Below are 27,927 nucleotides of genomic sequence, written 5' to 3' on the forward strand. Positions count from 1 at the left end.
CATGATGGAATGCGGCGCCTGGGAATGGAGGGGAGGGGCCCGGTGGGTGGGACTGGGGTAGGAGGTGGGACCGGTTCCTGTAAGGCTCGGGCCACTGCCAGGGGCACCCAATGCCCCCTAGCCAGAGGATGGGTAAGAAGTGTCACCGATAGGGGAGAAAACAGGGCGGAGGTGGTCTAGCGGGTGGTGAGAAAAGGGCAGTGTTTGGGCAGGGATGGACACTGCCCAGGCCCAATCATTATGGAAGCAAAAAACTTGGGGGCGGGGAAAAGACGAGGCTAACCCAATGAGAGCAGGGCTCAGGGCGGTGGGCCGTCAGAGGGGCCTGCGGATTCTTCCGCGGTCCGCGCCCCCCGGGCTGGGCGGGCGTGCGCACGCCGAGGGCGGGAAAGCCGAGGCTGGGCGCCTGCGAAGCCGCGCGTACTTGGCGAGGATGTGGCGGGGTCGGAACAATGCAATTCTTGGAGAGAGAGGAGAGTGGTACCCCTCTTCACTCGAACGAGAGTGAGCCCTAGTCAGGAGGGCACTCAGTGACCTTCGCCGTTCGAAGGCCAGCACCCGCCCTCGGTAACCCTCCTGTAGTACGGCATGGAGGCCACGCGACCGCCGGGCCTCCCGCACGCGCTACCGGTGAGTGCGGAGTCGGATGGCCGGAAATACCTCGACCAGACACAGCCTTGGCACTTTAGTGAGGTCATGAGGCGGCCAAAAGGGCATCCTGGTGGTTGCTAGGATGCTTGGGTTCTCGTTTTATCTCTGCGCGTTATTTGGTTGCTGTTTAGGACTTGGGTGTTCTTAATTATGAGCCCTTAAACATTTTATAAAGCATTGAGTGTTCCCAAAATTTTAGCTATTTTAATTGATTCCCCCTGTATTCCTCACGGGCAGAAAAAAAGTGATGTGCAAAAAGAATTTTGAACACTAAGCACGTTCGGGAATTTTATTATATGCAACTAGAACATTCACCTGTTATCTTCACAGCGCCTGACACAGCGTCTATATTTAGTAGGAGCTCTTCTAAGTAATAGCTCTTATCTAGTGCTTAGGTGTGCCAACCACTTTATATAGTCTCTCCCTCTTACCAGAGACCTACAAAGTAGTTACCATTAGTACCATTTTGAAGATGAGGAAACTAAGACTCAGCAAATTATTTGAAGAAGATAACCCAGCTAATACGTACCAGAGCCAGGAATCAGACCCGAGTCTCTGACTACCAGGCTCTCTCCATCATGCAGCTCTTTCCAGAATTAACTGTGGCACTGAATTATCCCAGGAAATGACCTCCATCCCTAAAGGAAGCACTTTATGTGGAAGCATTATGATAGAGTACTGACACTTGCCTAGAGGCTGGCTGTATCACAAAATAGCTCTTTTTGTTTTTGATTAAAATGAGCATCACGGGTAGCCGTGGGGAAATAAATATCAAAACCATACTCTCTTCTGTTCTGTGGAAAGGTGGGTTCTCCTTTGCCTTGTTTGGTGTTGGAGGGTTTATTTGGTTTGAAACCAGATGGAGTGACCTTTCTTTTGTTTTTGTTTATTTTTCCCTTCTGCAGTCATTTCCTGTCTCATTTCCCATCAGCGGGACTCAAATTCAGGGACTCCAGCTTGCTCTGGGCTGCCTCATGCACGGCTTTGCCCATGACTTCTTTAAGAAAGTTCTGGGTCTTAATACTTGGTATATTCTCAAGCCAGCTTAGTTTTTCCAAATATAACAGGGTAATCTTATCCTTGTTTCATAGGAATGTTATTTCTCTGTGGCTTTTTGAGCTGCCAATAGAAAGATACCATATGTTAGGGAACTTCTAAACATTAGTTATTTGCTTCCTTTTATTTTCTACCCCTGCTTTTTTGAATTAGCTTTAATTATAATCAGTACTGAGTTCCTCACTCTCTTTCTCCTTGGTTCTCTCTGATAATAGGAACTGGTTGGGCAGTGAAGAAAGCCTACCTGTAGAGGGGAGGTTCTTTGCATAGAGAACTAGCCCCCAGCTGCACTTTGACCTTTGGACTGATTTTTCTTCTGCTGTGATATTGCTGCCTTTGCATAAGGATGGAGCAGAAACTTGTGACTTGGGAGGCCCACAGCATTGTATAAAGTGTGAGATACTCAAGAAGAACAAGTTTTGTCATCCCAGTTGTTAAAGCTTGGCAGCGTCAGGACCTTTTTTTGTTTCTGATTTGAAAAGGACGCATCTAGTTAGTCTTTGCAAAAGTATTAGCCCACTAATACTGGCCAACTAGAAATGAGGCTTTACATAAGTGAAAGAAAACTCTTTCATGTGTCTCTAGTGGTAGGTTTTTAAGTCAGTCCGTGGTTGCGCCAGAGTTTTGTGGTGTATGGGGGAGGATTGGTCTTAATTATTTTGAATCCTTAAATCAGAAAAGCTAAATCCTCTGTGGTACAGTACTGGAAAGTTGATGTTTGTGTCTGGAGAATTTTTATTTGTTATGATTTAGAGACTCTCATTTATTCTGCTCTTCAAACTGTGGCTAGGATGTTAATTAGTCCAAATGAAAGATTGTTTTGCATAAATTATTATTTTTTCATTAATCTTTGTTCTGCTAATGCTACTATTGGTGCATACTCTTTCCTGCCTTAGTTTCTCCATTTGTAAAAGAGAATCCTGTATTTTATTGGGTAAAATATAATTACTGGAAACTCTGACATAATCTTCCATTCATTCAACGAATATTTATTCATTGGCCTACAGTGTGCCAGGCCCAGTGCTAGGGAATCTAGGAATTAAAAACGAAAAAAACAAAAAAGAGTTTCTGACTATAGGAAGAAATGAGAAAGCCAGTGTTTACAATTCTTAATGAAAAATGCTGAGATGAAGAGGTATGCAGAAGAAAATGTAAAGAAGGGGCACCTAACTAGCCTCAGGGTGAAGGGCAGCTGAGATAAAGGGAAGGGGCCTGAAGGGATACTGGATGACAGGAACCAACTCTTAACCGATGAGAGGTGTTTGCAGGGGAGATAAGGAAAAAGGTGTTCCAGACAGAGGGCTCTGCAGAAACAAACATAGCAGGAGAGGAACATTTAAGGGATTCTAGATCAGTTTGGTTGGAGTGAAAGTTTGGTTGGGTATGAGAATGTGTGGACCAATGAAGCTGAGGATGTAGGTGGGGTCTGCATCATGAAGAGTTTTGAACACTGAGAAGAATATTCAACTACATCCTAATGGCAGCTTCATAGTCAACGTTCTTTTAAAGCTCCCCTACTTAAACTCACCACGCCACTGCTTCACAGAGAAGCTCTCGATGTCCTGTCGTTGCACTTAGAACGCTTTCTATCCCTCCAGATGCTGTTGAAGAGGAATCCTTCCTCCACTCTGAGTTTAATCTCTCCACTTATTTTGTTCTGTTTTTCAATTTCTTCCCCTTAATGACTCTATCCTTTAGCATATAAATATGCTCAAGTCTCTGCTGTCTTAAGACACAACTACTATAATTTGACTCTTTTTTTGTGCAGGTGATTAAATTCAAATATATTTCAGTTAAGCAGCTTTATGCAATTCAGATTTTCCATCAGTATCGCTCTTTTTTCTTTTTCTTTGAAAAATTTTTTTTTTAGAAAGATTAGCCCTGAGCTAACTACTGCCAATCTTCCTCTTTTTGCTGAGGAAGGCTGGCCCTGAGCTAACATCCATGCCCATCTTCCTCTATTTTATACATGGGATGCCTATCACAGCATGGCTTTTGCCAAGCGGTGCCATGTCCACACCCGGGATCCGAACTGGCGAACTCCAGGCTGCCGAGAAGCAGAACATGCAAACTTAACCACTGCGCCACTGGGATGGCTCCTTTTTTCATTTTTTAAATTGAGATATAATTGATATATTTTAACTCTTATCTGTTATCCTTTTACTACCAAGTTTTTTGAAAGAGTCATTGTACTTACCGCTTCTTTATCCTCACTTCTCATTCTCTCCTTGATAGTGGTGAAGCTAAGCTGATGCTGCCATTGTGTTGCTTTGGGTTCATGGGCTTTAAAGGATTCATTGGAGTTGAAAGTTTAAATAATATTAATCAAGGCTATGGGATAGATTAAAATATTTAAAAATTGCTAAGACATCATTAGTAAGCACATGTATTTGAATGGGATTTAGATTCTGGCTAGAGCACTATGATGCTGGTGTACATGTTTTAACTTGATGTTAGATCTTCATAGAGTAAATGAAATTTCATATAAGTTCAAATGTATCTGTTATCTATTCCAATGTGTTTTCCTCATTCCTCTTTGGTTTAGTAATTACAAAACCAAATTTTATAGGACTGAAAAAGTAGAAGCATGAGCATGTAAAAAAAAAATCACAATATATTATTATACCAGTCAGATTTACAATGCTTTAATGCATATTTTCTCTATTTTGCCAAATAATGTCTCCTTTAATCTGACTTCTCTGGTAGCCATAAGAATAGATTCTAGGAAGTCTGAATCATTTATAATATGCTGAGAGAAAATAGATTTTGCCAGAATTCCTAAAAAAGATTTAGAAAAACTCTCTGTAGACTAAAGCTAATTTGGAAGAATTTGAAATAACGAAAAGAAAAAAACCTTCAGAGTGTGGTTGATAGCATTTTAATACTTGTTTTTTTTAACCTAAAGAATATGAAAAATGTTTTCAGAATCTTGTATTACAAAGTACTGAACAAAACCATTTCTAAAAGACTAGGTAAAATTAATTTTTAACCACATTTGTCTACTTAAACACTCCATAAACCATAATTTCTCAAGATCTTATGTAATTTGAAGTTTTTTACATCATCCACTTTTGCCTGTCACTTTGCTGAAAGCTGTTGTTACACCTTTCTGATCTTTGGGAAATTTTTAGATAAAACAAATTTTAGATTATCAGGTATTATATATAATCACTACCACTTAGGTAAGAGATTTTCAAGGCTAAATATATTTACTCACTTATATTTATTATTCCAGTCGAGTTTAATTAGATGAAAAATCATGATAAAAAGTACAGGGGTGCCAAATAAATTTATGATCTATGGAAATAATTACTAATGTAATTACTGTCTTGTGAGAATTATTAAATACAGAAATTGGAAAAAGTAATACTACATGTACATTTTCTGTGATAGTTACTAAGAGTACTGGTACTTAGATTTCAAATTTTTCTGACATTTTATTAGTTTTGTTTTGCACAATTCTCATTCCTATATTTAAAGCAGAATTAAAATGATTTAAAAACTGTTTAAGGAACTTTATAGTTTCACAATGTTTAACAGAATTTTTATCATTCGTATAATTTCAAGCAGGGGAAAAATGTGTCATAAAACTTATCAGTTAGCTGACTCATTACCAGGACCATTTTCTTTTACAATTTTATTTATTCATCTGGTTCAAAATTCAAAAAGTACAAAAGGGCATATAGTGAAGTCACCCACCCGTTTCTGTTTCCTAGCTATCCACTTTCCCTGCCCAAAAGCAAACATTGTTATTGGTTTTGTATATATCCTTCTAGATATATTTTATTTGTATCTAAGCAATTATATTTTTTTCCTTTTTTACACAAATAATAGCATACTATAAGCACTGTTTTGTATGTTTCCTTAAAAAAATTTTTTTACTATACATCTTGAAAAACCTTCCAAATCAGTTCAGTACCTAATGTGCTTCCTTTTATGGCTATGCAGTATTCCATTGTCTGGATGTATCATTATTATTTTAAAAGTTCCCTATTGGTGAATATTTGTATTATTTTTGATTTTTTTTTTCTTTTTTTCAAGGATGAGGCCAAGGTTTTTTGTTGTTTTTTTTTTTGTTTTTTTTTGAAGATTGGCATCTGGGCTAACAACTGTTGCCAATCTTCCTCCTTTTTTTTTTTTTTTTAAGGATTGGCACCTGAGCTAACAACTGTTCCCCTGCTTTATCTCCCCAAACCCCCCCTGTACACAGTTGTATATCTTAGTTGCCAGTCCTTCTAGTTGTGGGATGTGGGACACCGCCTCAACGTGGCCTGATGAGCGGTGCCATGTCTGCGCCCAGGATCCGAACCCTGGGCCGCTGCAGCGGAGCGTGTGAACTCAACCACTCAGCCATGGAGCCAGCACCATGATTTTTTGTTATTATTGATTTTGTTATTATTGATTTTTGTTATTATTATCAGAGTGACCATATTTCTTGGTTTGTTTGGGACCAGGACAGTTATCCCAGCTTAAATCTTAATCATTCCCTCTTTCTATTTCAAAAGTGTCCCAATTTGGACAATATGTTTTATAGTTATCATAGCTATTACAATGCTAAAGTGAATAAGATTATATATCTTACCAATTTGCAGGTTTGCAAATATAACTGCAGGGTAAATTCCCATAAGTAGAATTGCTGAGTGAAAAGGTTTATACGTTTTTAATTTTGGTGGATGTTGCCAAATTGCCCTCCAAGTTGGTCATACCGTATTACAGTCTCACCAAAACCCTAGGAGAGTACTTGTTTTTGTCCCCTCACCTCGTTGATTATCAATTATTTTTAATGTTTGCCGTTCCACTAGGTGTAAAATGGTAACAGTGTTATTTTACTTTTTGAAAATTATGAATGAGGTTAAGTATCTTTTTGTATTTTTAAGAACCATTTGTTTCCTTTTTATGAATTATTCATATATTTTCCCATTTATTTGTTGAATATTAGAGTTTTGACATTGATTTTTAGAAAGTTGTCATATATTTTGGAAATCATTCTTTTGTGAAATGAGTTGCATACATTTCCTCCCCCCTCCCAGTTTATCCTTTGACCTTTGGTTTTCCTTTTGTGGTTTTGTTATGTAGGAAATTTTTATCTTTATGTAGTCAGATTTCTTAATTTGTATATTCTATTCAATGAACATCATCACAATCCATTATTCACCTGGAAATGCACGTGTAATCTTTGTTTTCCTCATCCTTCACATCCTATAATAGGTCTCAAATCCATCCACTTCTCCCTATTCCCATTGCTACTATCCTCATTAAGCTTCTTTTTTTTTTTTTTAAAGATTTTATTTTTTTCCTTTTTCTCCCCAAAGCCCCCCGGTACATAGTTGTATATCCTTCGTTGTGGGTCCTTCTAGTTGTGGCATGTGGGATGCCTCCTCAGCGTGGTTTGATGAGCAGTGCCATGTCCGTGCCCAGGATTTGAACTGACAAAACACTGGGCCGCCTGCAGTGGAGCACATGAGCACATGAACTTAACCACTCAACCACCGGGCCAGCCCTGCTCATTAAGCTTCTTAATTTAGGTCTCCCTCCTGTCAATTTCACTCACTTCCAATCTTTTTTTACAGTGTAGCCACAGGTGATCCTTCAGAAATGCAAATCTGGTTATGTTGTATTTTTATGGAACCTACTAATGATTTCCCAAGTCTAACATAACTTATAATAGAGTAAAAAATGAATGGGGAAGAAAATGAATGAGAGATGAGGACACTTAGCAAATGTAGATTGTTCTTGACTCTGGGGAAAATTAAAAGAACAAGAATAGAGAAGAAGCTAGAATTCAGGGAAGGGGCTTTTGTTTGTTTTGGGTGTATGTGTGTTTTCGTTTTGTCTTTTTAAAAAAACCATCACATCAGTGCTGAGCAAGAAGCCAATAGAGATGAAAAGGTTGAAGATAGATGAATATTATATGCTAAGAATATAGGGAGACATAGAAAGCTTGAGAATGGTAAATATTTAGAATAGCTGTTGTAGAGACTACGAGAGCACTAACTAGAGTCTTGCAGGAGTGTTGGGAAATATTTGAGAACCTGCTGAGATTAGAAGTTTTGTAGTTTAAACATTTATACAGGAAAAAAACCCAGTTTTATGTGGGAGTGCTGTGAAACCTTCAAAGAATAGATAATCCTAATCTTATGCACTTTGTTCCAAGAAATAGAAAAGAAGGAAAACTTCACAACTTGTTTTGTTAAGTTAGTATAAACTTTAAAACCAAAACCAGACAAGGACAGTGTAAGAAAAATAAATTATAAAGACATAAGTGCAAAAGTCATAGAATATATATTTTATGACCAAATAGTATTTATCCCAAGGATGCTAGAATGGTTTAACATTAGAACATATGCATAATTTACCACATCAGCAGATTAAGAGACAAAATCTATTTGTTGCTTCTGGTCATTGCAGAAAAGGTATTTGATAAAATTAAATACCTATGCATCTTCAAAGCTCTTAGCGAACTGGACAAGGAGAGGAACATCCTGATAAACCTGATTTGTTAGGGAACAGGCCTGGTCTCACATCTTCTGTTAAATATTTTTTCAGAGGTCTTATTGTCCAATAAGACAAGAAAAGAAAGAGAAATAAATGGTATAAGGATTACAAGAAAAAACCCCAAAACTTTTATTATTCACAAATGATATTTATGAGGAAAATCCAAGTGAATCTACAGGTAAATTGTTGGGGCTAATAAGAGAGTTCAAGAAGGTTGCTAGATAAAAGATCAGTATTCACAATTCAGTAATCTTCCTATACTGAAGTAATATCTGTGCCTGGTTATGATAACATTAAAAACTGAGAAGTATATATGAATAAACCTAATATAGGATGCATAAGAATTTTATGGAGAAATTATTAAATGGAAAGGTATACCATATATTCCAAACTCTAAGCTGGCTCCCATGATCCTCCTGGGATTCATGCGCTTGTGTAATTCTTTCCTCTGGAGTATGAATGGGACCTGTGATTTGCTTCTAACAGAATATGGCAAAGGGGACTCCCTTCTTGGCTTTCAAGAAGCAAGCTGCCGTGTTGTGAGCTGCCCTAAGGAGAGGGCCACATGGCAATGAGTTGAAGACAGCCCCCAGGCAACACCTAGAAAGAAACTGAGGCCCTTAGTCTAACAGCCTGCAAGGACCTGATTGCTGCCAAAAATCCTGTCACAGAAGTGGATCCTTCCTAACTTGAGCCTCAGATGAGAACTCAGCCCTGGCCAACACTTTGCTGCCTAGCAAGCCATGCCCAGACACCTCACCCAGGGAAACTGTGAGATAATAAATGTCGTTTTACACCACTGAGTTTACAGTAATATTGTTATGCAGCAATAGATAACTAATATGCCATGTTCAATGGGGGGAAACAGTATCAAAAAAAGATAGACGCTCTTCTCAAGGTAATTTATAAATTTAGCATGATTCCAATCAAAATCTCAACAGGGAGCCAGCTCTGATGGCCTAGTGGTTAAAGTTCGGTACTCACAACTTCCGCATCCTGGGTTTGCTTCCCGGTCATGAAGCTACACCACTTGTCTGTCAGTTGCCATGTGGTGGTGGCGGCTCACATAGAAAAGCTAGAAGGACTTAACAACTAAGATATACAACCATGCACTGGGGCTTTGGGGAGAAAAAAAAGAAAGAGAGGAAGATTGGCAACAGATGTTAGCTCAGGGTGAGTCTTTCTCTGCAAAAAAAGGAGAAAGAAACGTTTGTATTAAAAAATTCTCAACAGGGTTTTGCACAGAATTTACATGAATCCTAAAATTTTTGTGGAAGACAAAACAGCCAAGAGAAGCCAGGATAATTTTGAAAAAGAATGATGAAGGGGCTGGAATTCCCTCCAGGATAGCAAAGCTTTATATAAAGTAATATTGTTAAAAATGTGATTAACTTTTTAAAAATTGCAAACTGTTTTCCAAAGTGCCTGCACCATTTTACCTTCCCACCAGCAATGTATGAGGGTTCTAGTTTCTCTACGTCCTCATCAGCACTTGTTATTGTCTGTGTTTTTATAATAGTATCTCAGTGTTGTTTTAATTTGCATTTCCCTGATGTGTAATGATTCCGAGCTGCTTTTCCTGTGCTTGTTAGTCTTTTAGATGTCTTTGGTGAAATGTCTATTCAACTCTTTTACCTATTTTTTACTTGGGTTATGTCTTATTATTGAATTGTAAGAGTTCTTTATATACTCTAGATACAATTTGTTTATTAGATACATGATTTGCAATATTTTCTTCCAGCCAGTGGCTTGTTTTTCATTTTCTTTTTTTTTTTTTAATTTTTTTTTTTTAAAGACTGGCACCTGAGCTAACATCTATTGCCAAACTCCTTTTTTTTTTTTGTTCTCTTCTTCTCCCCAAAGCCCCCAAGTACATAGTTGTGTATTCTAGCTGTAGGTCCTTCTGGCTCTGCTATGTGGGATGCCTCCTTAGCGTGGCTTGATGAATGGCGCTAGGTCCACACCCAGAATCTGAACCAGTGAAACCCTGGGCTGCCAAAGTGGAGCTTGCAGACGTAACCACTTAGCCACAGGGCCAGGCCCCTTGTTTTTTCATTTTCTTAATGGTATCTTTTGAAAGTCAAAAGTTTTAAATTGTAATGAAGTCCAATTTATCATGTTTTTCTTTTGTGGCTCATACTTTTGGTGTTATGTCTAAGAACTCTGCTAGCCCAGAGTCATGAAGATTTTCTCCTATGTTTTCTTTTAGAAGACTGTAGTTTTAGTATTTGCATTTAATTCTGTGATCCATTTTGAGTTAATTTTTGTGTATGGTATGAGGTAAGAGTCTAATTTTATTTTTTTTGCACGTTGATGTCCAAGTATCCCAGCATTATTTGTGGAGAAATTCTTTCCTCATTGTATTGTCTTGGCACCTTCATTGAAAATTAATTGACCATAGGGGCTGGCCCCGTGGCCGAGTGGTTAAGTTTGCGCGCTGATGGCCCAGTGTTTCGTTGGTTCGAATCCTGGATGTGGACATGGCACTGCTCATCAAACCACACTGAGGCAGCGTCCCACATGCCACAACTAGAAGGTCCCACAACGAAGAATGTACAACTATGTACCAGGGGGCTTTGGGGAGAAAAAGGAAAAAAATAAAATCTTTAAAAAAAAAAAAAAAAGAAAATTAATTGACCACAGATATAAAGATTTCTTTCTGGTCTCTCAATTCTGTTCCATTGATCTGTATTCCTATTTTTACACCAATACCACATTCTCTTGATTACTTTAGCTTTATAATAGGTTTTGAAATCTATTAGTGTAAATATTTCAGCTTTGTTCTTTTTTTAAATGGTTTTGGTTTTCCTAGGTCCTTTGCATTTTCATCAACTTCTACAAAGAAGCCTGCTAGGATTTTGATAGGAATTGCATCAATTTTGGGAAAATTACCATCTTAACAATTACTTCTTTAATTTCTCTCAGCAATGTTTTATAATTTTCAGTGCATAAATTTTATATTTGTTTTGTTAAATTTATTCCTAAATATTTAAAACCTTTGGGACTATGGTTAATGGAATTGTTTCCTTTTCTTTTTTTTTTTTAAAGATTTTATTTTTCCTTTTTCTCCCCAAGGCCCCCCATTACATAGTTGTATTTTTTTAGTTGTGGGTCCTTCTAGTTGTGGCATGTGGGACACTGCCTCAGCGTGGCTTGATGAGCGATGCCATGTCCATACCCAGGATCCAAACCCGCAAAACCCTGGGCCTCTGAAGTGGAATGCGCAAACTTAACCACTCAGCCACGGCGTCAGCCCCCTGGAATTGTTTTCTTAATTTCATTTTAGTCTGTTTATTCCTAGCGTTTAGAAATACAGTTGATTTTTGTATTTTGGTCTTGTATCCTATGATCTCACTGGACTCATTTATTAATTCTAGTAGTTTTATTGTGGGTTCCTTAGAATTTTCTACGAAGATAATCATGTTCTTTGTGAATAAAGACAATTTTACTTCTTCCTTTCCAATCTGGATGCCTTTAAGCTATTTGATTTTTTTTGTTTTTTTTTTTAAAGATTGGCACCTGAGCTAACCACTGTTGCCAATCTACCTTTTTTTTTTTCCTCCCCAAATCCCCCCAGCACATAGTTGTGTATTTTTCATTGTCGGTCCTCCTAGTTGTGGCATGTGGGACGCCGCCTCAACGTGGCCTGACGAGTGGTGCCGTGTCCGTGCCCAGGATCCGAACCAGCGAAACCCTGGACCATTGAAGCAGAGTGCATGAACTTAACCATTTGGCTACACGGCTGGCCCCTAAGCTATTTGGCTTTGTTATTGTTAGTTTGTTGTTGTTTGCAGGCTGTTGGCTTTTTCTTAGTGCATTGTCTAGAACTTCCAGCATAATGTTGAATAGAAATGGTGAGAGCAGATACCCTTGCCTTGTCCTGATTTTAGGGGGAATGCATTCAGTCTTTCAGCATTAAGCATGATGTTAGCTGTAGTGTTTTCAGAACTGTTCTTTATCTTTCAAATTTAGGAAATCCCCACCTATTATTAGTTAGTTGAGAGGTTTTATCATGAATGAGTATTAGATTTTGTCAAATGTTTGTTCTGCATCTATTGAGATGATCATGTGGATTTTTTCCTTTGTTCTATTAGTATGCCGTATAAAATTACTTGATTGTTGGTCGTTTAACCAGCCTTGCATTCCTGGAATAAATCCCAATTGGTCATTGTGTATAAACCCTTTTTAGATGTTTCTGAATTCAGTTTGCTAATATTTTGTTAAAGTTTTTACATCTATATTCATAAGGGATAATTTTATATAGTTTTTTTTCTATGATACCCAATCAGTTTTTAACCTAGTGGTTTTAGTAACCTTTGATAATCATTGCCTAGATCAACTGTTTTACTAGGGGTTGCAAAGTGGTGCTTTTCTATTGTTTCTTTTTTTAAAAAAATTATTTTTTTGAGGAGGATTAGCCCTGAGCTGACATCTGTGCCCATCTTCCTCTACTTTATATGTGGGACGCCTGCCACAGCATGGCTTGATAAGCGGTGTGTAGGTCTGCACCCGGGATCAGAACCAGTGAACCCCAGGCCGCTGAAGTGGAATGTGCAAACTTAACTGCTGGGCCACCAGGCCGGCCCCTATTCTTTCTTATTTCTTTATTATTTTGAATTCTTCTTTAAAGAAGATCTTTGCTTCATCAACTGTTTGATTATTCAGAGATACAGTTCATACAGAAAAGGTAGGCTATATATTTGATTTGTTTCTTTTTACTTGCTAATTCTGAGAATAAGTTGGTTCAATAATATCCTCTAAAGGTGATCAGAGTTTTAAAAAATTATTATGAATTTTAATAACTTTGATGTGTTTACATTCTTTGTGATTGTTATTCTTTTTGATGTTCAACTTGTCCTATCTTTGGACAGTGGAAGACCCCTCTAGACTCTTGAATCCTTTTTTTTTTTTTGAGGAAGATTAGCCCTGAGCTAACTACTGCCAGTCCTCCTCTTTTTTGCTGAGGAAGACTGGCCCTGAGCTAACATCTGTGCCCATCTTCCTCTACTTTATATGTGGGACGCCTACCACAGCATGGTGTGCCAAGCAGTGCCATGTCCACACCCGGGATGCGAACCTGCAAACCCCGGGCTGCCGAGAAGCGGAACATGCGAACTTAACCACTGTGCCACTGGGCTGGCCCCTCTTGAATCCTTTTTTTTTTTATTTTTTTTAATTTTTTTTCCTTTTTCTCCCCAAAGCCCCCCGGTACATAGTTGTATATTCTTAGTTGTGGGTCCTTCTAGTTGTGGCATGTGGGACACCGCCTCAGCGTGGCTTGAGGAGCGGTACCATGTCCGCGCCCAGGATTCGAACCAACGAAATACTGGGCCGCTTGCAGCCGAGCGTGTGAACTTAACCACTCGGCCACGGGGCCGGCCCCCTTGAATCATTTTGACACAACTCCAGCAGGGTATTTTTTTGGTAGTTGACAGATTGTTTTATTAACAATCAAAAAACTCACACTTGTTACAATAGGAAAATAAATGCTTCATCAATGAATAATTAAAACTATCTTGGACTTTATATGATTTTTAATGTGTTCTAGGTTTGATGCATATCTTAGAAGACAGGACATTAGCTTGCTGGAGTCATTGGGGTATGACTGAAAATGAGAAACAGTAATTTATAAGACATTTACCTAAGAGCTTTCCCATATGGTAGTTCCTCTGAAATTACAACAGGAAATAAGATTTTTATATTTATACTTGGTTTTAGATATGACTTACAACAAACATCAATCTTAGTTTTATTATTTTGATGTTACCTTTTTAAAGGGACTCAGTGAAAATTCATACCTCATTTTAAGATCATGAATTTGAGGTGAACGGTAAAACAACCCTAGTAGTTTTTGATAGCTTCTTTGCTTACTGGTATGAATATACCTTGTGCATATTGTCGTATTTTTGCCATTGTATCTTTGAGATACATTCCTAGAAGTAGAACTGTTAGGTTAAAGGGTAAAAGCATGTGTAATTTTGCTAGATAGTGTGAAAGGAGATATGCTGTTTTGCATTTCCACGAACAATATATGAGAGTACATTTTTACCACCATCTCTCCAACAGTTTGTTGTCAAGCCTGGATTTTTACCAGTCTGGTAGGGAGAAATGGTATCTCCATGAAGTTTTAATTTTACTATATTTTTTATGTTCAACAACGCACTTTAATAAGTTGATGATAGTGACGTTGTGATGTCGTGATCGTGGTGATAGTGAAGTTGATGACTAACGTATAAAGAAAGAAATTTGCCATTAGCTAGCTGAAATTTAATGAGTTGGCTCTGACCCTCAAGCTGCAAGTTATTTATTTAGATTTGTAGTAAGGAGTAAGATGGATTTGTTAAGACAGCTACTATGTTAATAAAATATTCAATTTGCAAAAAAAAAAGGATGGTCTTTTTGTACTCAACATGGTATAGTAAATATCATGTATGGGTGAAAGAAATACATCTCATAGTTGTAAAATGCCTTATAACCGACAAAGTACTTTTACAGTCATTATGTGATTTGACTATCACAAGCCCTGAGATATGGGACAGATCCTATGCCCACTTTGTAAAAGGAGAAATTGATGTTTTAAAAAATTGAGATTTTCCAGTTTAACATAGCAGATGGTAGAGCTGGGTTTAAAGATTTTATTTTTCCTTTTTCTCCCCAAAGCTCCCTGGTACATAGTTGTATATTTTTAGTTATGGGTCCTTCTAGTTGTGGCATGTGGGACGCTACCTCAGCGTGGCCTGACAAGTGGTGCTGTGTCGGCGCCTAGGATCCGAACGACTGAAACCCTGGGCGGCGGAAGCGGAGCCCGTGAACTTAACCGCTGAGCCACGGGGCCGGTCCCCAGAGCTGGGTTTAAATTTCAAACTTCTGATCTACCTGTATACAAATTCTGTACTTTGTTTTCTTGGTATTTGCTAAAGGATGCACAACCTGTATTACCCAGGAGGTGGCAGTGTTCTCTTAATAGCCATTGGGAATTCACTTTCCCATTGGAGACACTTGAAGTGAAAATCGTATTCTTTCAGCTAACATTCTTGAGCATGAATTATGTTTAGGTGTCCAAGATAAAAAGATTAGTAAAGTTGGTGGCTGCTTCCTAGGAGCTCATGATTTGGGTACAAGAAATGGGACAGTCAGGCAGAGTTAAAAGCTTACCAAAGTTTGTGCAAAATGCTATGGGAGTGCAGTTTATAATGGACCTTTTGAGGTGGTACCTTTTTAATGTGATAATAGGAGTATAGTTTTATCTAGCGTAGAAAGGAGAGACACAAGTAAATGCAAGCTCTATGACTGCCTGATGACACAAAAGTAAGCAATAAGAGGAATGTAGTATATATTGTAAATATAAAGGAAAAAGCTCCTAGTTGTCCTAATGTGCCGTTCTGTCACTGTCAACACTATTTTCAGCATTTTTAATGAGTAATATCTTTTCAAATTAAATTTAGTATTGAGATGCTCCATTCCTTCAGTGAACAAATATTTCTTAATTTTAAATTAGCTGGGTGATTGTTAAATGCTAGGGATATGATAGTGTACACAAAACAGGCACAGTCCCTGTCCTCATCAAAATTATGTTTCTGGTAAAACCTGCTAGTGACTAGTGGCCTTATAAATAATGTATATTGATATTTTAGAAACTTTTTTTTTTTTGAGGAAGACTAGCCCTGAGCTAACATCTGCTGCCAGTCCTCCTCTTTTTGCTGAGGAAGACTGGCCCTGAGCTAACATCTGTGCCTGTCTTCCTCTGTTTTGTGTGGGATTCCTGCCACCTCATTGCTTGATAAGTGGTGCGCATGTTTGCATCTAGGATCCGGGGATCCAAACCGGCGAACCCAGGGGAACCAAAGTGGAGCTCACAAACTTAACTGCTGTGCCACCAGGCAGGCCCTTCCTTTATTACTTCTGACCCAAAAATGTACATTAGAAGTTTTAGTTTTATAGGTGTATCAGATTGGTCTGGAAGGATGTTGAATTGCGAGAAAGAAAGTCTGGATTCTGGTGTGAGTTGTGCCATTATTTGACCCCCATGACCTTGTGCAAGTGAGTTTCCCTCTCTGTTTTCTTTCCCCCCATCTGAAAATGAGAGAGGACAAAGGAACGGAACTACCCGATTAATCAGTATTCTGACGCGTCATCCCACGGTCTCACACTTTTTGCAGTGATAGATTTAACCATATGAAATTGCCGTTATTTGCCTATTTGAAAAGATTCATATTTGACCTATAGAAACAGTCATTTCATTTGGTTCAACATAATTGTTGAGTTCAGTTGCGGCCCTGTTGGGATTATCTGAGTTACTTATTTTAGGGATAGCTGAGGCCAAGTAAAATTAATGTCTCAGGTGTGAAGGAAACATACATTTAGAAAATATAATATTACCATATAATCAATGCAGACCTTTCTGGGCATTCGTAGAATCCAGTCTAGTCTTTCTCCATGATGCTGATTTTCTGGCCCAGTGATTCTAGGTGATTTGATTCTTACGTTTCTTTAGTGTCTGGCAAAGGAAAAGTCGACTTGAAAATTTTGTTAGGAGGTTCCTTGTAGTGATTTTTGTTGGGAAGTATCTGTGGCTATAGGAGAGGAGAGCATACTGATATCCAGGGTGTGAGGTAAATAATTCTTGAGTTGTCTTTTTCCCTGTTTTCCAATGAGTTAAGTCAAGGAGTTGTGAGGCCAAACTTTCCCAATTTCTAGTTTTAGACCAATTTTTTCATTCCATCCTACATCAGAAGGGAGCAGGGCTAAGCTTTCTTTGTTGTTTGATGCAACTCCTTAAGTTTTCCTTAACAGTTAAATAAACTCTTTTTTCCACTCTTTCCTAAGGCATTACCCTCATCTCTTTACCATGAAATAAATCCAACTTTTTGGTTTGTTTCCATTACCTAGTCTTTTGGGCATAAAGGTTAAGCAGCAGGAAGAAAGATACTCCAGAGAGAATATTAATAGCTTGCGGGGCGGGTGGTGCTCTTTTTGTCGCTTATATACCTTGTTCAAGTGTCTAAACCACATGCAGAGCTCCTCTAGCAAACTGGCCCTGTCTCCCTCTTTCAGACACATGTGCGCATCAGCCTGGCTCCAGTCCACTGTCTGTCTAGGTCCAGCACCTCTGCAGGTATTACATTCTTCTGAGTCCTGCCACCTGACGTGAAGGGGCCAATGGTGGCATGCAGACATCTTTCAACGTACAGATCAAGGTTGATCTAGGCCCAACTCCTTTGCCGGAGATACTTATTTAAAAGTATTGTTTTTCTGGAGAAATCACGAACTAGTCCGTATTGAATCTGGGGTACAACTGTCTCTTTTCAAGAGACGTTCCAAATAACTCTTATTTTACTTTTTCCCTCTTGGGAAAAACAACTCTTGGGTGCTGGGCCCATGAGAACCAAGAATTTGAGAGGCATTGACTAAATCTAGAAAAATGTGGGCAATATGATGAGCAAAGCAGATGGTGGGGAGGCAAAATAAACACACTGGAAGAAATAGGATCCTTCCTCCTCTCATGTATCTCCTCAGTCTAACCACAGACCTCCACTACTGTCTCCATCACCTCCCCAAATTCCATAACCTCTTTTAAAAATATACTTACCAGAGTAAAGGATGCATTGTACAGTCTTGTTGATGCTCTTTGACATCATTAACCCACAAATCTGGGTCATTTTACTTCTGTGGCCCTAAACTTATTATAATGGCTATAAACACCTAGGTTTTTGTATTAGTTCATATAAAATAGTATTTATTTAATTGGATTCTTCTTCATCTCCCTTCTGTCTGATACTGTCTACTTTTGGGGTAGAGAGATTGTGTTAAAGCTTAGGATGCATGAAAATCCTACCTTTTTTTCTAGGCCTATTTCTATTTCTTAGAGTGGTAGGAGACTCAAGAGAAATGGGAGCTGGGATGTCTTGTATCTAGTGCATTTTGATTCTGAGTTATTTTGTTTCTTTTTTTCTAGAGATAAGAGACGTTCCATCCATTTCCAGTAGATGGAAAATTGTGAAAAGAATTTTCAAATAATCAGATTGTTTGCTCATGGAAGGTAGAGAAAGAGAAGAAATTGAATTGAATGATTCCTGAAACTTTTTATCCAGTATTTCCAGTTAGATAGTTTAGCCTGCCTAGTTCTAGTGTAATCTTTTGAATGTAACTTAGATACTAGTTTTTGGAAATGTTCACTTCAGATCATTAGATCTGGGTTATACATTACCCAGAGGGGCACACAATGGGAGACAGTAATCAATCATAGTCGAGCTGACACCTATTGAGTGTTTACCAAGTGCCAGGCACCTTGGGTCTAAGGCCTTTGTATGCATTGCTTTGTTTCATTTCACTGCAATTTTAGGAGTTAGATAGTATTTATTTATTATATAGATGAGAAAAGTAAGGTTCAGACATGGGAGGTAATTCTCCTAGTGTCACTCAGCTTCTGAGTGACAGGATTGAACCAGAACTTAGATTTGATTCCAAAGGCTAATGAAGTAGGTATTAAATCCATTTTGCAAATTAGTGAATTAGAGATGTTAAGTAACCTGGCATGAAGTCACATAAATAGTAACTAACGATGGTGTCAGGATTTGAACTCATGTCTGCTTCTCTCTCAAACTCGTGGTTTTAACTATTTTAAATTCTAAGATATCACTGAGCATTACAGAATGCAGTAGAACACAACACATGGAGAATATTAGAATTTCAAAAAATAAAATTAGGTTGACTGCCATCATAAATCCCATTATTTATTTATTTATTTTTCTTAAAGATTGGCACCTGGGCTAACAACTGTTGCCAATCTTTTTTTTTCTGCTTTATCTCCCCAAACCCCCCCTGTACCTAGTTGTATATCTTAGTTTTAGGTCCTTCTAGTTGTGGGATGTGGGACACCGCCTCAACGTGGCCGCCTCAACGTGGCCGCCTCAACGTGGCCTGACGAGCCGCGCCCAGGATCTGAACCCTGGGCCTCCGCAGCGGAGCGTGCGAACTTAACCACTTGGCCATGGAGCCGGCCTCATATGAATTCTGTTATTAATCAGGCCTTAAAGATTAAGGTTTTTCTACCACATTGTTAGGCTAAGGGAGAAGACATCAACTAAGGGCCTAAATGGCAAGGGTAACTTGGCATGTGATGAATGAGACTCTCTGAGGGCAGAAAAGGGACTTTAAAAAAAAAATATGGTATCACTGAGAGATGCCTTTATTCATTTATTTACTGCATTTGGCTGCTGTGCTTCCAATCTCGGTTGCAATTCCCACATTGAGGCTGCTCCCACCCTTCCTGTGTCCCTTGAGCTGAGCAGGCACTTCCTGTCCTATTGGAAATGAAAGTTAGAGATTGAGGGTGTAGTGTGTGTGTATTTACTCTGCAGAACGTTAGTACTGTCTGTCCCATTATCGTAGGAAAAGGTGACAGGAAAACTAGAATACGGAGTGGGACTTCACTTAAGGAAGGATTTGGGCTTAATGTGTGTTGTGGCAAAGCAGACAGAGTTAGTTTATTTCTTAAGAGAATTCCATGATGGCAGCAAGGAGGCCTTAAGAAGAGATTTGAAGGCTTTCATTCTACATCCCTGTTCTCCTTGACTGGGTAGGAGTTACTGGGTATCATTCTTAAGTTTTTGGTTTCCTGCAAGTTTCTTTTCTTGTTAAGGCTGCTTCTACAGGACATTCCTTTGAAACTTTTAGAGGTGAGTGCTGTTGCAGCTGTGTGAGGTTCTTGACTAATTTGTGTTCTTCTTTCCTAAGAACTTTGTATTTTTCTTCTCTGTAAACATATGCTTTTTAAAAAATTGAGATCATAATAGTTTATAACATTGTGAAATTTCCGTTGTACATTATTATTTGTCAGTCATCCTGTAAATATTTGTGCCCCTTCACCCCTTATGCCCCCCAACTCCCTTCCCCCTGGTAACCACTAAACTCTTCTCTTTGTCTGTGTGTTTTTTTATTTTCCATATATAAGCATATGTTTTTTAAATAGTTATTTTTTTCTACAGCTCAGAGACTACTTGAAGCAAACATCCCAACTCTGTGAACTTCAATTTGGGCATAAATTCCAGGTTTGGTGAGTAATTCTGGTTGGTTCAGCTTCATGGACCTTGAAGATTAGGAAATCGTGGGGTAAAGAGTCAAGATAGCTTACAATTGTTGAAGAAACCGCTAGGCAATTATATCTCAATAAAGCTGGGGGTGGGGGCAGTGGGAAAGGAAACCACTAGGCACCAAGTTTCATGACGTACTCCAGTTTGACACTTACTTCTTGAGTATGAAGTCACACCTGGAGGAATGGGGAAGAGTGAGAGGCATCAGCCATCAGCATGATCCGAGAGGAATAGAACTGTGAGGGATCTGAAACTCTGTCCCCCATAGTCTGTTTTGCTTATCTCCGTTCTTTGGAGAGCTCTTGTTTGTTGTTTCTTCATGCATTAAGATCACTGTAAATATAAAAGGTGCGTGGTGGGGAGAGTCCTCAGCTCATCTCACATGTTCTGTCTCAGTGGTTTTTTTCCCACGTGTTCCCAGTGTCCCAGTGGTCCCTTTAAATCAAGCTTGAAATCTTCTTCGTATAGCTGAGGTCTAAGAGAAAAAAATCCTCATTGTCTTTTTACTGAGAATTAGAAGTTGTTCATAGAGGAAAGGGGATGGAGTTGAAAGGGGTAGACTTAAGAACTTTTCTTTCTGCTTTAGCTACTAGGCCTGTGAAAAATAAAAAAGATAACATCATGGGCATTAGGACCCAGTGGAAGTGCCTCATTCAGACTCTGGGTTAACTTCTCTCAGTGACGTAAATGGGCAGCCCTAGTTCATTCTACCCGCCCCCCATCTCTCTCCCTCTTGCTCCTTCTCTCCCCCTTTCTCCTCCCCCTCCCTTCCCCCTCTCCCCTCTCCCTCTCTCTCTTTTTCTCTCCTCTCTTTCCTCTCCCTCTTCCCCCTCCCCTTCCCTCTCCTTCTCTCTCTCAGTTCCCTAACATTTAAGAGAAAATGCTGCTATCAGTGACTTCCAGGCCTGGGATTTCGACTTTTGGCTATAACAAGAACAACAAGAAGGTATGGAAAAGTGCTTTTTTGGAATCCAGCTACTTCCTTTTCTGGGGATCCGGGAGTGCCCTTGGCTTTAACATTCTCCTTAAGAGGGGAATGGGATTCCTCTCTCTCAGAGCCTCTCTCTGTTCCACTTCCCCCGCTTCTTTCAGCATCTTTTCTCACCTGGTTCTGAAGTTTCAGGAATTTACAGGCCCTGTTTGTGAGGCCTGAGAAGGCAGGGAAATTAAAAACAAATCAGGCTGCAAGTTTGTATCTTTGTGAAATGAAGTTAGTTTGACTTCCTGCTGATAGACTCAATCTCCAGAGGGATAATATGTCATCTCAGACCCTGGCTCCCAGCCCACCCCTCCAAGGTTATGTTCTCTTTTTGATTAACTGTTTCCATTCTCCCCCACTCCGCCTTCCTTCCTACCCATTCCACCTGTATTATCAGGTAGCTGAAATATGGTCAGTGAAATCACAACAGCTTCAAGAACTGGGTAAACTCTTCTAGACTGGATAGAGACCTTGTCCCCTGCAGCCTGCAGGGAAGGAGTCTTAAGAGAACACATACCTTGGGATTCAGGCAGAAAGGTCTGTGACTCTGGGTTCTGCCGCTGAGCTGGTGCTTCAAGCTCTGCAGACAGCCAGGCTCAGCAGGGGTCCTTGGAGTCTGTGATTAACCCACAGCTGCCACAGAGCTGTGCTGTGCTTGGGCAGTGGGCAGTCTGGGGGCCGAGGACGCTCGGACACTCGGACACTCGTGCCTACATTTGCCGGGGAATGTCCTTGGCAGTTTCTTGGCATTTGAGGGTACACAGTGCTGCTTAGGAGGAACTTCATGCTGTAGCAGAAAGACCCCTCACCCTCTCACTTGGTGTTGTCGCTGTTCTTTGAAGAAAAGAGGTGCCGTAGACATTTAGGGATCTTGTGCTCATCTGATGGAGTATTGGGGGGTGGGGGAAGAATTGCCGCTGCTTTCTCATATGCCTGAAGAGACTATTACAGGTAGATTTAAAGTGTCTGATCAAGGCAGTGGGTAAGCGTTTAAACCCAAACACTTAGTGTTCATTTATGATTTTATATGGTATTCATTCTATGTCCTTAAGAAATATGAGTCCTTACGTATTTGTTGGTTATCAATAATATATATATATTACGTATATATATACATAACATATATATGGAAATACAATTTTGATAGATGGATATTTCATCTGTCTTTATTCTTTTCAAATCTTACATAGTATGATATGAAAGTTTCCTTTCTAATTTTTTCTCTCCAGGTCTCTCAGGTTACCCAGACTCATTAAAATAAAGCAAAATGAATTCTAGAAATTAGTTTTTTTCCTATTAGGGATTTCATGTATTTGACGCTATCTAAAATCTTTTGTTAGCTCCCCACTCCCTTTCTCTGATTCGTAGTTTAGGAAACATTTAACCAGATTCCAAATCTAGGATAGTCGAAGGGACAAGAGGTATGACTGTGGATTTGGATTCAAAACTCGTATCTCTTCCTGATGATTTGTAAGGTTTGAGAAGCAATTCAGGAAACATGCAGGAGGGTGGATACATACTTACTAATGTAGTTGTCAAGAATTGTTTGGGTTCTTACAGGTCACTGTTATGATGACATCACTTTGTGGCTATACTCGATTCCCTGTATGTCTGTACAGCTTTGTGAATATTGGGTCTGTTTAAACTACAGCATTACTGCATTGCTGTCTGTCTTTGTGTTGACATGTAGGGCTTAATATGTTCATTTCTCTTTTGGGAAGAGTATTTGGATGTGTTTGCTCATGTAATTTGTGCATTTTTACACCCAGGATTAAATTTTTAAAGTAACTTTTATTAGTTTTTAGTAGTAAATGTAAGACATGCCCATTTTTAAAAAATTACACATAAATAGGTATGTAAAATAAAAAGTCAGATCTTCCCTTCACGTCCTGTTCTTTACCCAAATCCCGCCCTTCCAGGAAAAAAAATTGGTAGCAGTTTGATATATGTATCCTACCAGACATTTTTCTATGACAAGGTAAAGTTTTAATTTTGACATTGGCTTATTTGCCCTCTCTATTAAGAACTCAAGTTTTTCAAGTAGACGAAGTGTTATGTAATAAAGTTCTTGGACCTGTCCAAAACATTTAAAAAACTGAAATAAAGAACAATCAAATTCTCATCTTCTGAAAAGTACATTATAAATATCTGCTTTTATTGTCCATTGTTGTGTTATACAAAAATCCAGAAATAATAGATTTGTAGAGATCTGCTTTTTTTGTTGTTGATAAAGAAGATGGCCCTGAGCTAACATCTGTTGCCAATGTTCCTCTTTTTGCTTGAGGAAGATTGTCGCTGAGCTAATACCTGTGCCAGTCATCCTCTATTTTGTATGTGGGACACTGCCACAGCATGGCTTGATGAGCCATGTCTAGGTCTGTGCCCAGGATCCAAACCTGCGCACCCTGGGCCACAGAAGTGGAGTGCACGAACTTAACCACTACACCACTGGACTGGCCCTTAGATCTGCTTTTTTTTAAGGAGAATTTTTACGTCGTAATTTACTGTAGTCGTCACTTCTAGTTTGTGGAATGAGAATAATTGCCAGTGAGCTCAGTTTGAAAAGCTGTTTGTACACCAATGTTGTGACTTGCTTGTTTGAGGATTGTTTTATTTTGAAAGATATTTGTCTACTTCACTTATCAGGGAAGTTGTTGCCTGAGGAGCCCATGACAGTCATAGTTTTCTTGTTCTTTTTTGGCTGTGGTAAATGTAGGAATATAATCAACAAACCTATAATGCCTGATAAAGGCAGATTGTTCCTCAGGATGTGGTGTTGAATATCTATTCCTTTCTTTGGAATTAAAATAGTCACAAAGGGGGAAATGTGGATTTCAAAGAGAGATTCTGCAAAATAACGTGGTACTTTTTTAAGAAAAACATCTCTTTTAATGGCCTTTGGTTACTCTTGGTTCATTAAAAAAAAAGACAAATAAAAAGATCAGAGTTCTAGGGTCTCAACACTGTTTCTTCAGGGTTTGAGAGTTGCCTCAGTAGAGAGAGATTTGAGTATAGGTGAGATCTAAAGAGGAAATGTTTGGAACTAAAGGAATTTCTGACTTGCGAAGGGCCTAACCACGCCTTCCCTGACATCATCTTCCTAGCATGTGTTATTATAATTTAACTCCTCAGAGCACCAACAACCATTTCCTTTGGAAAGAAAGAAAAGGGACTGCGTTTAACTTGGGATAATTTGCCTTCCCCAACCTGTTTTGCATGAATTTCTATTTCCTCTTGGTCTTAACATGTTGAACACCAGTGGGGGTTGGGAGGCAATGATGAGACGAAAACTGACTGGTGGGCATTGCCAGATCTTCACTTTTTCAGAAGAAAGTGGGAAGCAATACTATAATTGTACCTCTAACAGAGAGAGAGAATTTTTGTGTGTTTACTACATTTTCATCTAGTTTCCATCAAATCAAATTTGGTGGAACTGAAGACTAAGAACTTTCAGGTTTAACATCTCTTTACTGGAGGCAGCTATTGGTTCTGTCATCAGTACTAAAGTTAACTTGGTTAAAGTTTAGTGGTAATGTCTTTCCATTGATCTCTCCTTTCCCTTTTTAACACCACTACACTAATTTATGCCCTCATTACCGATTACTACTATAATAAACATCCCACATGATCTCCTTGCATCCTATTTCTCCACCCCCTACCCTTTCCCCACGGGTAATTTTTTATCTGCTGCCAGAACAATCTTCCCACATTCCAGCAGTCTAGTACTGAGCGTTTCTTGTATAAAACCTTAAAAAAATTTTTTTTTAAAATTTGTATGTGTGAGGAAAATTGGTTCTGAGCTAACATCTGTTGCCAATCTTCCTCTTTTTGCATAAAAACCTTTAATGGCTCTATATTACCTGCTAAACAAAGTCCAAATCCCGAGCCCAGTACCCACTATTTCTCCAGCCCTTCCTTATCTTCCTCACGGCCCCCCATGATTCCATTATGTTCACTCTGCTGCAGCCAGGAGTCTTACCTACAGTTCTCAGGATACACCCTTTGACTGTTGGTTTACATTTCTCATTCCATAAGAAAGTGCGCGGTGAAACAGAAAAATATAGATAAGAAACAGGACAAGGGAAAATATGGATTCGAATATGAGGTTAGTTGGAATTAAAATGCAGATGTGCAAACCATAGAGTTTTATCCTGGAAGATTAGGACTGAAGAACAGCCATTGATTTTGTTAGTGTAGATGTGCTTGGTGACTTTGACAAGCAATTTCAGAGTGGGGAGCAAAGGCAAGGTTAGAGTGGGTTGATGAGTGAAAAAAGGTAAGGAAGTATTCCTTAAAGGGTGTGTATAAACTAATCTTTCAAGAACTTTGATTAAGATAGAGAGCAGAACCCAAAAGGGCTGCCCAGTGGCGCAGGGGTTAAGTTCACATGTTCCGCTTTGGCGGCCTGGGGTTTACCAGTTTGGATCCCAGGTGCAGACATGGCACTGCTTGGCAAACCATGCTGTGGCAGGCGTCCCACATATAAAGTGGAGGAAGATGGGCACGGATGTTAGCTCAGGGCCAGTCTTCCTTAGCAAAAAGAGAAGGATTGGCAGCAGATGTTAGCTCAGGGCTAATCTTCCTCCAAAAAAAAAAAAGGATAATGGTAAATTGCGTTCCAAGTGTGTGACATTTGTTCCCATCAACGATGTATAAAATTTACTATAGATTCACGTCCTCTCAACTTGTTGTTAATGTCAGACCTCTCTCACTCTCTCTTAAACCCAGTCTAGTTAGGCTGTTACTCCCACGCTCCACCAAAACTGCTCTTTCATGTTCCTGACTTCCATGCAATGATTTTCATGTTCTTGAATGATCAGTTCTTAGCCCTCATCTTATTTAACCTATTGTCGACACTTGACACAGTTGATCATGCTATTCCTTAAGATGCTTTCTTCATTTGGTTTACAGAACACCATCCCTTCTTGTTCCTCTGGTATCTGTGGCCTCTCCTCTTCACGCTCCTTTGCTGGTTCCTCCTGATTTTCCTGTTCTCTAAACCTTGGATTTCCCCAGGACTCAGTCCTTGAGTTTCTTTTCTCTCTACATTTCTCCCTTCATAATTTTATCTAGTCTTATAGCGTTAAATATCACCCATACAATGGCAACTCTCAAATTATATTTCCAACCGGGACTGCCCTCCTGCATTCCAGAGTCATATATCTAACATAACACTTGACATCTCCATTTAGATGTTTATTACGCATTTCAAAATTAATATGTTTAAAACAGAACTTCTGCCTGCTTTCTGCCTCCCTGCCCTGCCCAAACTGTCTTCCTCGCTGTCTTCTCCATCTCAGTAAATGGTAACTTCATTCTTCCAGGTGCTCAGGCCAAAAACCTTACCTTATCCTTGACTCTTCTCTTTCTCTTACAGCCCCATATCTAATAGCATAATACCAGTATCTACTTTGTTGGACTGTTAGTAATTAATGCCTGATATATTGTAAATGGTCATTAAAGTTAGCAATTATAACTGAAATTACCCATGGAAAATATGATCCATTCTCTTTATTCCTATCTGCATATAAACAAGCTTATAGATTCTCCCAGCTTAAAACAAAAACAAAAACAAAATCTTGCTTTGATCCCACGCCTCTGCCCGTTACTGCCCCATTTCTCTGATCCCTTTCATAATCAAACTTCTTGAAAGACTAGTTCCTATAGAGTCTCTGCTTTCTTACCTCCCACTTTCTTTTTCTTAGTACTGTATTTGTTTTTTATTTTTAATTGTGGTAAAATAGATATAAAATTTACCATCTTATCCATTTTAAGTGTACAGTATAGTAGTGTTAACTACATTTACATTGTTAGTGCAACCACTCTCCAGAACTCTTTTCTTCTTGCAAAACTGAAAGTCTGTACCCATTGAACAACTCTCTTTCTCCCCTCCTCCCAGCCTCTGGCAACCACTTCTACTTTCTGTCTCTATGAATTCTCTAAGTACTTCATATAAGTGGAATCATACAGTATTTTTGTCTTTTTGTGATTGGCTTATTTCACTTAGCGTGATGTCCTCAATATTTATCCATGTTGTAACGTATGTCAGAATTTCCTTGCCTTTTAAGGCTAAGTATTATTCCATTTTATGTATTTACCACATTTTGTTTATCCATTCATCTGTGAGGGACATTTGGTTTGCTTCCATCTTTTGGCTATTGTGAATAATGTTGTTATGAACTTAGGTGTACAAATATCTCTTCAAGAATCTGCTTTCAGTACTTTTGCGAAAAGTCCCAGAAGTGGAATTGCTGGATCATATGGTAATTCTAGTTTTAATTTTTTGAGGAGCCACCATATTGTTTCCCATAGAGGCTGCAACATTTTACATTCCCTCCAATAGTGCACAAGGGTTCTGCTTTCTCTACATTCTTGCCAACACTTGCTTTTTGTTTTTTTGATAGTAGCCATCCTAATGGTTTTAAGATGACATCTCATTGTGGTTTTGATTTGCATTTCTCTAATGATTAGTGATGTTGAACATCTTTTCATGTGCTTGTTGGCCATTTGTATATCTTCTTTGGAGAAATATCTATTTAAGTCCTTTGCCCATTTTCTTAGTGGGATTGTTTGTTTTTTGTTGTTGAATTGTAGAAGTTCTTGATAGATTCTGGATATTAACTCCTTATCAGATATATGATTTGGAAATATTTT

General features: G+C 38.9%; 2 protein-coding genes across 28 annotated transcripts in view; one reads left to right on the forward strand and one right to left on the reverse strand.

Moving 5' to 3' along the window:
• GLS2 (glutaminase 2) overlaps nucleotides 1–219 on the reverse strand; it is a 13,960-nt gene extending 13,741 nt beyond the window's left edge. Inside the window, exon 1 of one of the 4 annotated variants that reach the window (XM_023643795.2) lies at nucleotides 1–219. This exon is cut by the window's left edge and continues 284 nt beyond it. The gene's annotated coding sequence lies outside the window, so the exon portion shown is untranslated. The other 3 variants (XM_070271658.1, XM_001504846.7, XM_070271659.1) reach the window with 3 other exon arrangements.
• A 116-nt stretch (nucleotides 220–335) lies between these two features.
• RBMS2 (RNA binding motif single stranded interacting protein 2) overlaps nucleotides 336–27,927 on the forward strand; it is an 83,150-nt gene continuing 55,558 nt past the window's right edge. For 7 of the 24 annotated variants that reach the window (XM_070271706.1, XM_070271715.1, XM_070271708.1 and 4 more), the window contains exons 1-2: nucleotides 19,511–19,880; nucleotides 20,190–20,257. Coding sequence is in view for 9 of the 24 variants with exons in the window: in XM_005611314.4 (XP_005611371.1) it covers nucleotides 21,175–21,240 (66 nt within the window). In the remaining 15 variants the exon portion in view is untranslated. Of the gene's footprint in view, nucleotides 631–19,447; nucleotides 19,881–20,189; nucleotides 20,258–20,974; nucleotides 21,241–27,927 lie in introns of those variants that run through there. The other 17 variants (XM_001504847.6, XM_005611316.4, XM_014740871.3 and 14 more) reach the window with 11 other exon arrangements.

The sequence above is a fragment of the Equus caballus genome, chromosome 6 (assembly GCF_041296265.1).
Source record: "Equus caballus isolate H_3958 breed thoroughbred chromosome 6, TB-T2T, whole genome shotgun sequence".
Classification (NCBI taxonomy): domain Eukaryota; kingdom Metazoa; phylum Chordata; class Mammalia; order Perissodactyla; family Equidae; genus Equus; species Equus caballus.